Source organism: Pelodiscus sinensis, chromosome 2 (genome assembly GCF_052426305.1).
Source record: "Pelodiscus sinensis isolate ZL-2025 chromosome 2, ASM5242630v1, whole genome shotgun sequence".
Lineage (NCBI taxonomy): Eukaryota > Metazoa > Chordata > Testudines > Trionychidae > Pelodiscus > Pelodiscus sinensis.
The window spans coordinates 225,787,582-225,804,287 of record NC_143053.1 but is presented as its reverse complement, the minus strand read 5'-3'; the positions used below and the strand labels follow the sequence as shown (position 1 = coordinate 225,804,287).

Here is a 16,706-nt window from a genome sequence, read left to right as displayed (position 1 = left end):
GGGATAGTGTTCCTGACAGCTGCTAATCCATCCTATGGAATGTTGGTGTAAAGAGCTTCTACATATATCCATGACAGCCAGGATGGTGTTTTCAGGAAGATTATTGATGTTCTCTAGTTTCCTCGGGAATTCAGTGGTGTTTCATAGGTAGCTAGGAGCGCTGGTAGCATAGGGTCTGAGGAGAAAGTCAACATAACTGGATAGTCCTGCTGTAAGTGTGCCAATGCCTGAGGTGATGGATTGTCTGTGATTTCCAGGTTTGTGGATCTTGGGTAGCAGAAGAAAACCACTGGTTGGGGATTTGGGAGTGAGTTTATGTAGATTTGGTCCTGAGTTGTAGCAGGAAGCTTCATTAACAGATGGTTTAGGGTGTTTTGGTATTCTTTAGTGGGATCAGAGGAGAGAAGCCTGTAGAATCTGGTGTTGGTGAGTTGTCTGGCAGCCTGCTGTTCATAATCTGTTCTGTTTGTGATGACTACAGTACCCCCTTTGCCAGCCTTTTATATTATAATGTCAGAATTGTTTTTGAGGCTATGTATAGCATTGTGTTCTGCATAGCTGAGTTTGTATGTCACGTTGTTTGTTGACACATGTTTTTTGTTGACAATGTCAGTCCATGCGTGTTTGCGGAAGCAATCGATATAGAAATCGAGACTCTAGTTACAACCATCAGGAGGAGTCCACAGAGAGGCCACCTTCTTATAGAGTTGGTGGGGACATCCACAGGGTCAGTGTGTTGTTCAGTGGTGTGTTGGAAATATTCCTTTAGGTGAATGTGTCCCTTTTAGAAACACATACTTCTATTTGTAAAATCCACTGTGCTCTTCTTGTATTCTTAAACAGAGGATTAAAATGAGAGCAAAGGCTCGGAGTGAAAATCCATTATTAATTAAGTAGAAATAGTTGTGTTCCTCTCCTGTGCAGCTTTTCAAATATTTAGTTCTTTAATGATAGTAATATGGTCATTCTAATGAATTAGAGTATCAGTGATTCTTTCCCTACCAAGGATTTTTCTTCATTGGAAATATTTGAGACTTCATCAAAAATTAATTATCAGTTATTTCAGTAAAACAAAGTCTCCATAATTTTTCAAATGTAATCGATTTTAAATAGTCATGTGGAAAGGGGTGTTTTTTCCCCATGTATTTGGAAGACAGTTCCATGTTTAAGTGGTACCCTTGTGCATAGGTAGAACATACATATCCCCAAATCTTTGCCTATTATGTCATGCAGTATAGGTTAAGTTCCTAAATCAGTAATGTACCATCACTTTCATAGATTTGAATTCAGTAACTTTGTTGGTGAGAGGTAATGATTGTTAATACACGTCAGACCTCCCTTCTCCAGCACCCTCAGGACCTAAATGGTCTTTAACAGTGGAGTTTGCTGGACGAGGGGAAGTCAAGGCTCACTGCAGACTGTTGGCTCTGTTTCCGGGTGGGTTGCACTCCCTGCCACCTACCACTGCCTCCAGTCCCCCACCATGCCAGGCCTGGCCAGGGCTGCATCTCCCACTGTGCCAGCCCCGAATAAGGGCCAGCCTTGCTGCCTCCAGCCCCGGCAGTGGCTGTGCCGATCTGGGCTTTCGACCCACCTGAGCACTCCGCTGCTAGCCCCAGCCAGGACTGGGCCCCTGCAACATGCCAGCTGGGACTAAGGTTGTGCTTCCTACTGCGCCAGCACCGGCCAGGGCTGCATTTCTGGCCACCGGCCCCCGCTACCTCCAGCCCTGGCTGGGGCTGTGGTCCTTGCTATTAGCCCTGGCCAGGGGCTGCCAGGGCTGGAGGTAGCGGGGGCTGGTGGCCAGAAGTGCAGCCCTGGCCGGTGCTGGCGCGGTGGGAGATGCAGCCCTGGCCAGGCCTGGCGTGGTGCGGGGCTGGAGGCAGTGGTAGGTGGCAGTGAGTGCAACCCACCCAGAAGCAGAGCCAACAGTCTGCAGTGAGCCTTGACTTCCCCTCGTTCCTTCTGAACCTGGCCAGCTGGGGCTCTCTGATCCAACAATATTCGTGATCCTGCCAGACCATGGATGTTGCCGGACCAGAGTGTCCCAGATTTTAGAGGTTCAGCCTGTACTAATTTTGTATAATAAAAGCACCCCATCTTGCCAAGTACAGTACAGACTTATAGGAAGCTATGGCACAGTTTAAAATGTTTGTAGTTTAAACGTAGCAGAAACAGGAGATGTGGGATACAGGCATGTGTTACGTTTGTTTCGTTAGACTCAAACTGTTCTGTGTGGAAGTGGGGGGAGAGAAAACTAGAACTACCAAGTACCTGTCTGCTCAGCTGATCTCTTCCTAACCATTGTTAGGGCTTGGGGTGCAGAGTGTTAGTTTTTTCTTATTTTTAAAAGCCTTGTTTATGGTGTTGTTTGGTGTTTAATCTATGAATTTAGTCATTTTATAACTTTCATCAATATAGTACCTCAGTGCCTGACAGGCATTAATGATTTTCACAGCAGCCTTATCAGGTAGGAAAGGATTGCTGTCCCAGATTTAAAGATGGGGACTGAGGCACAGAGTGGTTAAGGAGATACTTTTAATGTTATAAGGTGAAGTTAGACACCCAATTCCCACTGAAAGTCCCCAGGAGTTGGTCTCTTCACTGCATGATGTACCTTTTAAAAATCTCCCCCCAAGGCCTTGTACTGAAAGCTAAAATGGTTTGTTTCATTTGTGTTACCCAGTATGTCTTTAACCATGATTGAATTGGTAGTGTTGCAGTAGAGGGAGGGAGGGTCGCCTAGGCTTCTACACGAGTCACTAATAGGCCTTCAAATGTTTTAGCCTGTATTTTAATAAGCGTTATGAGGGTGTGTCTATTATGAGAAGCTAACTTGAATGAAAGATGCCCCCTTTTTTAACCCATTAAGACAAGGCGTAAAGGACTCCCCCAGTGTCATTCAGGAAGTCTGAGGCTCAGCACAGAACTGAGTTTGCCAGAAGTATGAGGCCATCCTTCCTCTGCTTTCCCTGTCATTTGTTTAATGTGTTGTTAATACTTGTTTACTAAAAGGGTAGTTGTAAATTAGCTATGACTTTTTAAATGCAGTAATAGTCTAAAATCAGGATTAAATTAACTTCTGTACTGGAAATGAAAGGAAGTTTGGTTGCTTTTATTTTTTCATTCTTTGTCACAAGTCCCAATCTAATTCCATATCAGTCTCCCTCCAGTCTTAAACATCCTACTCATTGAAGCCTTCTGATTTTTGGCAGCATCCCTCTAGCCCCATCTGCCAAGTCAGCCTACAGAGTTATGTGATAATTTCCTAGATGGAAAGCAATAAGCTTTACAGCTGCTAGCCCTGAATATTTTATCTGCTTTTTCCTTTTCTTTTCCATCCCAAACTACTTAGCCAAGCTAGCGAGGGAGATAATTGATATATGCTGTCACATTATAGTAAACAACCCGCTATTTGCTTCTAAGAAACATTCCAGATACTGCCCTGATGCCTTTGGGTTAAACACAATAGTGCTTCAGACTGAATATTTCTCTACGGAATATGGTATGGATGGACAGGAACCTATAATTCCTTCTCAAAAATGTTTTTAGCAAAGCAGGAGGGACTTGCACTCAAATTTATAGGCCATTTTAACAAGGCAGAAAGTAATATATCCAAAAATTGTCATGTTCAAAGCTCAACTTTCCCAAAGTTCACAGTTGTTGGGATCTAAGGGTTTAGTTTGAGCAAATTTCTGTAAAATATCTTGGGAGGGGTGGTTATATTCTGTTGATATGTGAAGATGGGTAGCCATTTTCTGAACCAGGGCAGCTACATTATTCATCCTGATGTAAATAATACATAATCCATAAAAACAAACTCAAGCAAAGGGGTTTGTTTCTATTGTCGACTCAGAGCATCCCATCCCATCTTTCGTTTGGCAGCAGAAGAGCTTTTCAGTATTAAAGATAAAAAAATATTTGAGTTGCTACGTTTTGTAGCTTGTCTACTATAAGACTCACTTTGAATCCTTTGTTCTGCATGTACTTTGGGGGAAGGGGAGCTAGAGAAAGAGTACCTCTAGGTCACTTTTTCCTTGGATTTATAAAGAACAAATAAAATGGTAGATTGTAAAGTACTGTACTCAATAAGGTTATAAGAAATGTGCTGGCATGTTTTTCTTGAAGCTACAGAAAACATTCCAGTAGGCTGCTGTTAGTTGTGGGGATTTTTCTGTGTATTTGCTTTATAGTTACTGGAGCAGTGCTCCTCCCCTGATTCACACTCAGGAGGAAGACTTGCAGACTGGGGTTGAAGTTGTCACTATGTTCAAATTAGTCACAAAGGGTATGATTTAGTAAGGTACTTAGGAATCTAAACCCCAGACTGAGGTGCCCAAGTCACTGTTTTAGGTACCAGCCAACCCATCAAATTAATGCTAGGCTGCCACCTAACTGTATAGATACCTAAACTCACTCAGTGCCTAAATATTCTCAGTAACAGTTTTTAGGTTTCTGCCTTTGGGCATGCACCTTGCTGCCTTACTCTACTGCCCAAACACCTGCCTCCTGCTTAAGGTGAATGTAAGCAGAAGAGTGCCCACGTTGTCTAATCAACTAGGCATGCTTTAGGGGCTGCCTTCTAGATTGGATCCCATTCAAAAGGTAGCCAGAGAACGTGATGGTACTGCTGTTGTCACTACGCACCTTATGGTATTTAGGCTAGTTGTGTAAATTCACCTGCAATATGGGAAATTGGGGTTCAGATTTGCCTAATAGGGAGAAGGGTTTTGAACAGGAGTCTCCAACACCTCTCGGGAGAGTGTGCTAACCACTGGGCTGTGGGAATTCTAATATAGGGTTTCTTGTCCTGATGAAGCTGTTCCACCGTGGAATAATTTGTTTCTTCACAATTAAATTTACTGAGAGTGAGTTCTGTAATTAGCAGGCTTTTTACAACATTGGTGAACTGTGAAAGCAAATTAGAATTATGTTAAATTCATGAACAAGTGCATACGATGCAGATGTATTGGATTATACTGAATGACACTCTGTATATCTGCATTTGATGTGCCAGTGCATTCTGTTGTCGTAGCTCACTAGTGCCCTCTTTTGGTCATGGGTGACATCTTGCATTTGGGGTTTGAAGTATATTCAGTCCTGCTGTGAACTGAGCTACCTTTTCCTGTGGATCCAGATTAAAAGCAGTTTCAGTGCACTCATATTTGTGTTCTTGTTCTTATTAATTAGGTTTTGTTTTTTGCATTTGTTTTAGGCCAAAGAGCTGCCAACATTCAAAGACAATGATTTTATTAACGATGGCCAAAAGATTTATATTGATGAAAACAACAAAAAGGTGTTCCTTGAAAAGCTCAAAAAGGATGTTGAGGTAAGAATGTAATCCACTTAAGTTTATATAATTATACCACACGGAGCAGCAAGTGGCAGGTACCCTCAAGAAGTCTCATGTACAGCTGTGCAAAAAACATTTGTAGTTCATAAATCATAAGTGTATTAGGTAAAAATAAACCTCTTTAAATGAAACACAATCTAAGCTTTCAGGAGTCATCATTTAATAAAGATCCCCTCTACTGTAGATTGTTGTTGTACATTGCCCGTGTCCTGATGCTGTGTTTGTACTTAAAATGCTTTATAGGCATTATACCATAGGGAGGGAGCTAAGTATTTTTATAAATGGGGAAACTTGAGGGACAGAGAAGTTGTAGCTTACTGAAGGGCATACATTGAGTCAGCCGCAGAAAACGTCTCCAAACTCCCATTCCTGTGCTTATTCCATCTGCTGTTTAATTTACCTGTCAATCATCTAGCTTTATACCACTTTAATTACGGTAGTATGAGTGCCTTGTTTATTTCTATACACTTCCTCTTAAAATAAGACTTGTATGCTTCTATTCTGCTGAATACATAGTCAACATTCAGTACAAAAATATTAGTTGATGCTATTTTTAAAACTAAATCTTAAAATATTGACTTGTCTCAGAGTAAAATAATTTTATCATTGTTGTCTGTTCAGCAAATAAGATGTATTTCCCCATCTTTTGAATAGAAGTGATATTAACAGAGCTCTCAGGCTTAACGGGGTCTTCAGCTTTTTATATTGAACTGTAGCTCTGGGATTTGTGTTTATCAGTTAAAAGCTGCTGCCAACCAGCACAGAATATTTGCAGATTATTCTAGAGGTTAATTTCTCATCAATGAGGTTGTAAATTATGATTGTGTATGAATTATATCAAATATTCACATGTGTATAAGTTTATAAAAATATATTCATCTGAAGGATTTGTCCTCAAATTTTTAGTATTCTAGGGTAGGTCAAATTTTAGACTAAATTCTTGAGCCTTTCTTTAAGCATGTAATATTTTTGCTGACTACATATTTTATAGTAAGTAGGTGGCACACAATATGTAAAGAAATGCAATAAATATAGTACCTGTTTTATCTCCAAAATATGGATCGTGTACCATCTTCTATATAGCTTTCATCTGCAGTATTTTTAAAATGATGCAGACTTTAGAAGGTCAGTCTTACAATCACAGTCTGAGTGACTCTGACACAGTTTTGAAATCTGTACAGTAGGCTCATTAAATGTGTATGCAGACAACTATGTTGTGGTGACTTGACATCTGATCCTAATAAAAGCAAGCCAGAATTTAATCTTATTTTTTCATTTTTTCAGTTACCTCCTTCTTATTTACATAGACAGGCCACTTCTCTGTAACTATAGGTTTTTCTCCCACCTTCCCTTAATTTCCAAAGTTCTTGAGCCAGCTATCTGTTTCCATTATACTGATGTCCTTTAATCCTGCTCTCTATTAAATTCTTGCCTATCTGGCTTCTCATTCTATTGAAATTGTCTCTACAAAAGATACTAAGGAACTCTTCTTCCATTACAAGTGTGAGGATTTCTTCTCCTTGCTGAGTTACTTCAATCTCTGCTAACTTTTTACATTTCATATTGAGATCCTCTCTCTCCATGAGTTTCCATTATTGCTGATTTTACTGTTACCTTCCTAGTTGCTCTTTCAGCCTAAGCATCTATATATCTCAGTGCTCTTTATTTTTTGGTGTTTTCCAAAGATCTGTCCTTGGTCTCCTCTTCCTGCCACTGACCTCATCCACTCCTGTGGTGTATCTCATTACCTCTGTGTTAATACTCAAATCTCCTTCTCCCTTCATGATTTCTCCCCCTCTCTCCGGGTCATATCTCTTCCTGCTGCATCACCTCATGGGTGTACATTCACTTCCTTAAACTAAAAGTGTCAAAAATGACTTTTCATCTCCCCTTTCCCCAGTCCTCCTTCCTGCTCCCTTTCTTCATCAGCAAATTGGCAACATTATCCTCCTCCCTTTCACTTGAGTATGCAGTTATGGTGTTATATTTGATTCTGCCTTTTCCTTTTCTCCTCACAACCAGGATCTTGGCAAATTTATTGTCATTTCTTCATTTTAAGTGTTTTTATGGGTCTTCATGAGACCGGTCCCTAAAGAAGGGTGGGGAAGAATGCTAGTAGATGGTTAGGAACTGAACTGGATGAACTAGCCAGTGAAAATTACTTCTGAGATCCATCTGTCTGAGATGAGTTCCCAGTAAGGCCAGAAATGGGAGACATGATTTTACAAACCAGAAGGTCTTAACAATTTAGCTCTTTATCAGATAGTGTTGAACAGGAGTGATGTTCGTTAACAGTTTCCACTATCAGAGAATTGGGAGTAGGGTAGGAGAAAAGAAATACTGAGCCTCTGGAAGGGTGTGGGTGGAGTAATACTTTTTGTTGGTCATTTACACACATGTGGGACAGTGGCTGCTGTTTGCCATTGCGTGTGCTGGAGTAAGCAAAAAATCATTGATGGGCAAAGCAGTTTATCCCAGAAGAACTGAATGAAAGATATTCAACAAGGTGTATTGGGTTCCATGAATTTCCTCTAATAGGACTTGTATGGGGCCTGTTATCCACTGGTAACCTTAAGGCCTTGATGTCATCGGGATAGAATAGCAGGGGATGCCTTGTCTGGTGATGAGAAGGATTTGTGGTAAAGTGGAGGAGTTTCTTTCTCTTTCACTGGTTTCTGCTCTATAGGATGTATTCATGGGGCAAGATACATTCCTTACGTGAATGATCTCTTTTGAGATGGCTCCCAGTGAAAAGCAATTCCAGCAAACCAGTAGTTTGAACCTTTTTGATTTGCAAACTCCTAAAGAATTTTGAATGGAGGTGCAGGCTCCTTTGAAATTTTACACATAGTCTGCAGACTATCAGGGGTCCACAGACTGAAAGCCATTATTGTAGGTTAGTGTGACCCTCTTACACATAGTCCACAGACCACCAGAACCTTTGGACCACAGGTTGAACATTATTGCAGCAAGTTCATTGTGGTAGGGCTTTAGGGAATGGTACAAGATTGTCCTTGCCTTGGTATCAGGGCATACTTCCGGATACAAGCTCCTTCAGTATAAATGTCCAGGGAGGAAGTTGGAAGATGGAGGAACCACATACACACACCTCAGAGTCAGATGAGGTGTCATCTAGTGATGTTAAATTTAGACTAATCAGCTAATGGAACTGTCGATGCAGTTCGCATCAACTATTGGATTAGTTGATAAGGGCACCTGCACCTTTGAAGCGTTGCAACAGCCCCATGGAACCCAGGGCTGTTGCTACACTTCAATGGCGAAAGCGCTGCAGGAAGCACAGGGCCAGCAGGGGACTCAAGCAGTCCTCCACTGGCCCCATGGTTCCCGCAGCGCATCTGGGGTCAGGTGGGGACTTAGAGCCCCAGCTGACCCCAGGCTTCATGCAGCGCTGCCACTTTGAAATGCTGCAGGAAGCCCAGTGTCAGGCTCCACACGGAGTTTCAAAGCAGCAGCACTACATGGAGCCTGGGTTCAGCAGGAGAGTTCCCAGCTGGTCCCGGGCTGCACGTTGCGTTTCAAAGTGGCAGCGCTGCGTGGACACCAGGATCTGGCCCCAGACTTCATGCGGTGCTGCCCCTTTGAAGCATCCCCTCACCTTCCCCTCCCTCACCCTTGCTGCCTCTTTCTGATAGGCAGCGGGGGCGAGGGGGAGAATGACTAGTTAACCAGTGTGTTGACCACTATCCAATAAGCATTTGCTTATCGGATAGTCGATCTAGATGTTCACATTCCTAGTGTCATCCCCTACATCTTTGAGATAGGGTATATATGTATGAGTGGTTAGGTCACTACCTGGCCTAGAGAAGAGACCTGCAGTTGAACGGGTACTGAGGTTAGAAAGGGAGGCTGGCAAGGTAATGCTAGAGAAATTAGTTACAATAACAGCTGAAAGTATCTCATGGAGCCCTCAAAGTATCTGCCTGCAGACTGTGTCAATACTGGAGAGTGAATCACTGATGAAGAAATGAACAGAGGATAAATAGGTTTCACGAGATGGGTCAGTATCGGTGGGGTGTACCACTTACTACATCTTCATAATGATGAGGGCTCTTTGAGGCTTTGGAAGCCCTCATTAGACAGGAGTCTGGATGGTATGGGGAACTCTGGTATCAGAGATTGTGCCTAAATAAGTACAGTGTGTTTTTTGCTTCTAGCCACAAAAATGGATACTAAGAAGGATTTTGCTTTGGTTCTGGCTTTTGACAGAGCCAAAAAAGTACCCAGACATGAACTTCTTCAAGACAGACCCAAAAGAGAAAATAACAGAACTCCACTTATCAGACCACAACTCAGACCCTCTCCAGCCATTATACACAATTTACAACCCATCTTGGAAAATGACCCCTCACTCTGAGGCCTTGGGAGAAAAGCCTATTCTCACTTACAGACAACAACACCCCTCCCCCCCCCCCAACCTGAAACGAATTCTTTCCAGTAACCATGCCATACAATCACATCATAAGCATGGAACCCAGCCCTTTAACCAAACACGATGCCAACTATGCCCACATATCTATACTAGTGAATTCATCACTGGAGCCAGCAACATAAGCTACCAGATCTAAAGGTCATTTGACTGCACATCCAATAATTTGATCTATGCCAGCAGTGTTCCACTGCTATATATAGTGGACAAACTGGACAGTCTCTGCGGGAAAGAATCAATGGACACAAATCAGATATACATAAAGGAAACATACAGAAACCTATTGGGGAACACTTTTATCTTCCAAATCACTGTTTAAAAGATCTTCAGGTGGCTGTCTTGTCAGAAACCAGTTCTACTAGCCGATACACAGAGAAACATTGGAATTAAAGTTAATCTGCAAATTCAATTCACATGCTAATGGACTCAATCGTGATGAAGGGTGGTTGAGGCACTATCAACTTAACACTCCTTGAAGGTGCAAACAACTCTTTGTGTTGACTCCTATGTCAGGAAGGATATTATCAATTGACTTTGATTCTTATCTGCTTCATTTTAACTACCCAATCTTCAGATACTTACCAATTGCCTCTAGCTTCCTGACTCTTACCTCCTCCTTTTTTTTCCTCCCTTCCCCTCCCTCTCCCCCAACCTTCTCTCCTATTTATTTTGGGTCTGCACATCCTAAACTCAAAACTCCAGTCATCTGAGGAAGTAGACTGTGCCCGGGAAAGCTCATGATACCATCTACATGTTTTGTTAGTCTATAAAGTGCTACCAGACCATTTGTTGTTTTTTAAGATGCTGATGTTAGTGCTGTGCTAGATGGCTTCTTGGTATGTGATCCTGTGATCATATTAAGCTCCACATTGAGAGATCTCCTTAAATACAGATCAAGGAGGTTCCCCCCCACTCCCTCATTCCATAGAATGAGATATTTTCCTCTTGGAAGGTCTGGAGAATGCCCTTGAGCCTCCAGGATCTTTGCTTTCTACAGACAGATAGATGGTCAACGGAACTGATGTACCAGAAAGAGACTTGAACCCAGTGGAGCTTAGAGAGTGTTCCAAGAGTTGGCATTCAAGTCCTTCATCATTTTTTCATATTTGCTTTTCAGTCCTAAACAGATTTTACATTTAGAGGAAATACAGGTTTCTCTCAAGCAGCAGAGGTAGTTTCAATATCTGTGGCTGAGGAGAAAGAACCTGTGATAGATCTGGCAAAGATTGAAATTCAGGATATAGGGCAGGGCTACTCAACTTTGGAAGCCCCAGGGCCCACAATGATACTCACAGCATATGCTGAGGGCTGCAACTTAAGTGTGGTGCATATACATGCAAATATATATGCAAATAGCTTCTTTCACACTGATGGGCATAAATACAAAAATTAAGGCAAGACTTCACAACACACAGGCCCCATTTAAGTCAGTTCTACTGATATTAGTAAAATGCAATATTTACCCAATTTCCACCCACATGACAGCACTTTTAATGTCAATGATGGTCCAGGAATTTAACTACTAAAAAAGATATTGACAGAAGACCATTATATTGACTACTTTTTTGTTTTGGCTCCCACCACGGGCTGCAAACAAACAGGCCACAGGCCGCATATGGCCCACAGGCACTTGAGGCCATGGATATGAGGTCTGGAGGAAAATAATAACCTGAGGCCAGAATGGGCAAATAAGGAAAGAGGGGAGAAAAATTGATCAAAGCATCAACATTGGGGAGGGGGGCAAAGAGATTAAGAAAGAACTAAAAGAAATGTGATATAAGAAAGTGAAGTGTTGCAGCAAGCTGTATTGTTCAGCTAATACATGCTGTGATGTACTATCTCAAGCCACAGGTAAGTGGGAGGAAGCTGAAGTGGCAGTGGGTGTGCCTCTCCCTAGATAGCTTCATATCTTCCTATATGGCAGGTGTCTTTGTTCTCCAGTTCTTTCTTTGAGCCCATTTTTCCACCTTGCTTTCTACTGTTGACATCCTTTTCTGTGCTATTTGTGCTTTTCCTCTTCCATCTGTACTTAAAAATACCAAAATTAGTGTACTAATGTTTGATTTAGATGAGTGGCTCCCAACCTTTTCAAGCATACGGATCCCTTTATAATCTATTAAAATTTTATGAACACCCCCCCCACCAATGTTTTCAAACATTCCATTACTTGATAATCATTTGAAATGTATAATAGTTCATGTTAGCTAAACAAATATAGTTGTATTGAGAGATAATACAGTGTGTCCACATTGAAGCGTAACAACTTTGAGGTACCATATATTTTTATTGAATAATGTGAACAGAAGAATATGTACACAGCTCATAGGTAATATGCATAAGTTACATTTGGCATATGGGTATGTATTATTGGAGCACATTAGGGTACACGTTCAACATGTGCACCATCGTAGCAGGGACTATGTCACACCAATCCCTCTACACATTGTCTAACATCGCAGGTGTCAATCTGAAACATGAAAGAACATAGGGCTGGAAACTTAGATATATGATGTAGTATCTGTGCAAGATTCAGCATATTCACATTCATACATAAAAAATTATGCTTCAAAGTTGTTACATTTCGGTGTGGACTCCCTGTACTTTCCTTACTTAATGAGGCGGCTTGTGCTGTAGAGCAGATGACAGAGCGCGGATGTCTGGTTGGATTGATGACAGTCTCTGCTTTAGATCTGATTCCATGTTCAGTTGGTTCCTATACTTCGATTTTAATGCAACCAGCACAATAAATCCAGTTTTAAAAACATACATTTTTGGAAAAGCATCAAGTATTTTTTAGCCTTTTAAGAAAGTTCTGGATATTCAGTAACAGCTTATAGTCAAAAGCCAGTCGGGGGCTTTTGTTGAAGACAAACTTCAACGAGTTGTTACATCATAGTTCAGCGAGACTGTCTTGTTCTTGGAATGTCAAACTTGTGTTTATGTCAGTAGCAGAGTCCACAGGTGGGTTTCCAATCCAGTCATCATTCACATTGGTAATAGGAAAGTACTCACACAGCTGTAGTTGGAAATTTTGCATTCACTCTGTGATTTCACATTTTACGTTATCTGTGAGTTGCATTTCTGAGATGGCCAAAATATCAGACAGATTTGGGAAAGAACCATAGTGGAACTGATCAAGTTGAGATGTCCACAGGCCCAATTCCTTGATCATAGTATCAGTCTCTTCATGGACATGGAAGATAGTCACAACTTTCCCCTGTAGACTTTTAGATTAAGCCTGTTTAGGTAGCTGAAGATTTTGGCTAAATAGTCCAATTTAGCTAGCCAAGGAAACTCAGCAAGGTGATGAGAGAGCTCAAAATGATGGTCCAGCAAAAAAAATCCTCACTTCGTCACACAATTCAAACATGTGCGAGAGAAGCTTTCCTTTCAAAAGCCAACGAATTTCTGTGTAAAGAAGTAAGCTGTGATCACTGCCTATCTCATCACACAAAGCAGCAAATAGTCTTGAATTCAGTAGATGGGCCTTGATTAAATTGATGGTCTTCATTGACTCGTCCAAAACCATCCTTAGGTCAGCAGACATTTTTTTAACAGCCAGCACTTCCCTGTGAATGCTGTGTGTAGAGAATGAATGTAGCTAACGGTGCCACTGCTGTAACTTGAGTGACTACTCGGGTGTACTGGCCAGTCACTGCACGAGTCCCATCAGTACTGGTCCCCACAAATTTTGACCAGTCAATATCATGCTCCCTCCTGAAATCGCTCAACATATCAAAAATAGCTCAACAGTTGTGTTTGGGGGCAAAGATTTTCGAAAAAGACAGTCTTCTTGAAACTCTGTTGTATTCATATCTGGCGACTGACAGGAAGTTTGAATGGTTTGCGATATCCGTTGACTCATCAATTTGCAAAGAATAGAAGCAGCTTTTCTGCACCCTCTGTCAGTCAGTTCCTTAACATTCTGAGCCATTTTGTCAATTCTGCACCTAACTGTGTTATTTAAGAAAGAAATTAAACCAATCTGTTTGCCAGCCTTTTCTCTGAGCATTGCACTCACCATCTCTTTGGCTGCAGGTAATATCAGTTCCTCCCCAGTGGTGTATGGCTTTCCTGTCATGGCTATGAGGTGAGCCACCCAATAAGAAGCTTCCACTGCCTTAGCATTGTCACTGCCTGTGGCTATGTGCTCGATTCATTTTTTGCTTTCCTTAAATTCTTTGAGTTTGTTCTCAAAAAATTCAGTTGGCTTAGAAATATATTTGCCATGTTTCGTTTCAATGTGACGCTGAAGATTAGTTGGTTTTAAGCTCTCATTTGACAGCACCTCCTTACAGAGTAAGCATAATGGACATATTTCAGACGAATTGCCAGTCCATGTAAGCCCTAATTCCAAGTATATATCATTATATTTTCACATTGTCTGTTTACTTTAAGTTTGTTTTGAAGTGGAACTTGATATTCCACAATGGTCTCCCAGTTCCTTTTTAGCATCCCTGTCTTGATCCACCAATCCATTTTTGCTAGCCCTTCCTGCCACTCTAATAGGTTTTGAACAGTTAGAGTGGGGTGATGTATTCACATAACATGATCACGGAACTAAATATTTAATATATATTTATAATTACAGAATATAAACATATTTATTAATTAAAATACATAAGTATTTTTTATACACTGTACATTTATTTCAAGTTCTAGTTTAAACTTTCTGTGGACCCCCTACAGTGCCACCTTGGGTCACTAGGGGATTGCGGACAGCAGGTTGGAAACTGCCCCCGTATAAAACTATGGTACGCCCACATCTTGAATACTGTGTACAGATGTGGTCTCCTCGCCTCAAAAAAGATATTTTGGCCTTGGAAAGGGTTCACAAAAGGGCAACTAAAATGATTAGGGGTTTGGGACTGGTCCCATATGAGGAGAGGTTAAAGCAACTGGGACTTTTCAGTTTAGAAAAGAGGAGATTGAGGGGGGATATGATAGAGGTATATAAAATCATGAGTGGTGTGGAGAGGGCCGATAAAGAAAAGTTATTTATTAGTTCCCTAAATAGAAGAACTAGAGGACACCAAATGAAATTGAGTAGCAGGTTTAAAACTAATAAAAGGAAGTTCTTCACACAGCGTGTAGTCAACCTGTGGAACTCCTTGCCAGAGGAGGCTGTGAAGGCTAGGACTATAATAGAGTTTAAAGAGAAGCTAGATAATTTCATGGAGGTTAGGTCCATAAAAGGCTATTAGCCAGGGGATAAAATGGTGTCCTTGGCCTCTGTTTGTCAGAGGCTGGAGAGGGATGGCAGGAGACAAATCGCTTGATCATTGTCTTCGGTCCACCCTCTCTGGGGCACCTGGTGCTGCCCACTGTCGGAAGACAGGATACTGGGCTAGATGGACCTTTGGTCTGACCCAGTACGGCCGTTCTTATGTTCTTATGTTATGTAACCACTGATTTAGATTGTGAGCCACTCAGCTTATGAAGAGAATGTGACCTAATTCTAGTCCTATGCCATGTAGAATTTAGCAAGCTATAAATCCAGAAGCCACACTGTCCACTTTCAGTGGACACAGCATTTAACACCTTTCTCTTTGTGATTCTTGAATTGAGCCTGAAGTCCAAAGGGAAAAGAATGTTGTGATGAGGTCCTAATGAACTATCTATCCTGTGAAACAAAAGTCCAACATGGTAATATATAAGACTCTTAACAGCAGAGAAATTATTGGTTAACAGTGAGATAGATCCTTCACAATAAGGAAAAGGGGTTCCTTTTCCTAAAGACTTTGAGAATTACTACAACTGTTGGTAAAACTTTGATTACAGTACGCTATGTTTGACTTCTAGGCTGTTAATTTCATGTTTACTAATTACAGCATCACATTGCTAGCCCTCTACAATCATATAAACACACATTTTCTGTGATATGTTATCTGAAATAGTGTTAAAAGATTACAGCTCCAATGGGATGAAGAGACTCCCATTTGTATATTTGGCTATGTATGTGAACTGTGTGTAGGTATGTGAATGTATAACCATGTAAACCGTTAACTGATAAGCCTGGGCTTATTGGTTAGCATTCACGGTTACACGCAGGCTCCCACCGTACAGAGGCAGCAGTGCAAAGGCAATAGCCAGCTCCCCAGGAACGGGGTTACAGGTGGGAGCCAGTTCATGGGCTGCTGCTGCAAGTGTGTGTAACTGCTGAGTTTTTCAGTGGTTACTCAATTGCCTGCTTTTTAACATCCCTAATTGTAGGTGCATATTGAGGGTGACTAGAGAAAAGCATGACAGAAGCACAATGCAGCTGCCCAGCATGACTCTGCTTGTGCATTTTAGTGTTGACGTACAGCATCTGTGCCCCTGATCTTCTGTAAGTGCTAATGAGGATATAGTGAGTTTCAGATAGGAAAATAATAAAATACATTTAAAATGGACACTTTCTTCTACTCCCCCTGCCTCTTCCTTTCCCACACTTCAGGTGCCTGACAGAATCCTGAAGGTATCTCTCATTTCAAATCTTAGCCCTCCCCTCAACACAGTCATCCATTCTTAGAGGTATTTGCTATTCTTTGTAGACGTTCATCTTTACATACTTTCCTATTTTTACCATCAAATCTAAGACATTTCTGTGCTACTGTCTTTGCTTATCACTTTCTAGTTCCTTGCTCAGTTAAAACTCATGGACTACAGCTTGCTGGTTGGAATTCATGATGTTGAGAGAGCTGAACAGGAAGAAGTAGAATGTGAGGAAAATGATGGAGAAGATGAAGGGGAAAGTGATGGGAACCATCCTATTGGAACGCCTCCAGATAGTCCAGGAAATACACTGAACAGCTCACAGCCTTTGGCTCCTGGGGAATTTGATCCAACCATTGATGTTTATGGCATAAAATGCCATGAAAGTAAGTATTTCTGTGAACATTTTTATATACAAGATGTTTTTATTCT

General features: G+C 41.4%; 1 protein-coding gene across 1 annotated transcript in view; it reads left to right on the top strand.

The window, feature by feature from the left end:
• Positions 1 to 16,706, top strand: part of PIP4K2A (phosphatidylinositol-5-phosphate 4-kinase type 2 alpha) — a 210,447-nt gene that overhangs the window by 185,517 nt on the left and 8,224 nt on the right. Inside the window, exons 7-8 of the mRNA XM_075922509.2 lie at positions 5,216 to 5,329; positions 16,417 to 16,660. Coding sequence (XP_075778624.1) covers positions 5,216 to 5,329; positions 16,417 to 16,660 — 358 coding nt within the window. The remainder of the gene's footprint in view (positions 1 to 5,215; positions 5,330 to 16,416; positions 16,661 to 16,706) is intronic.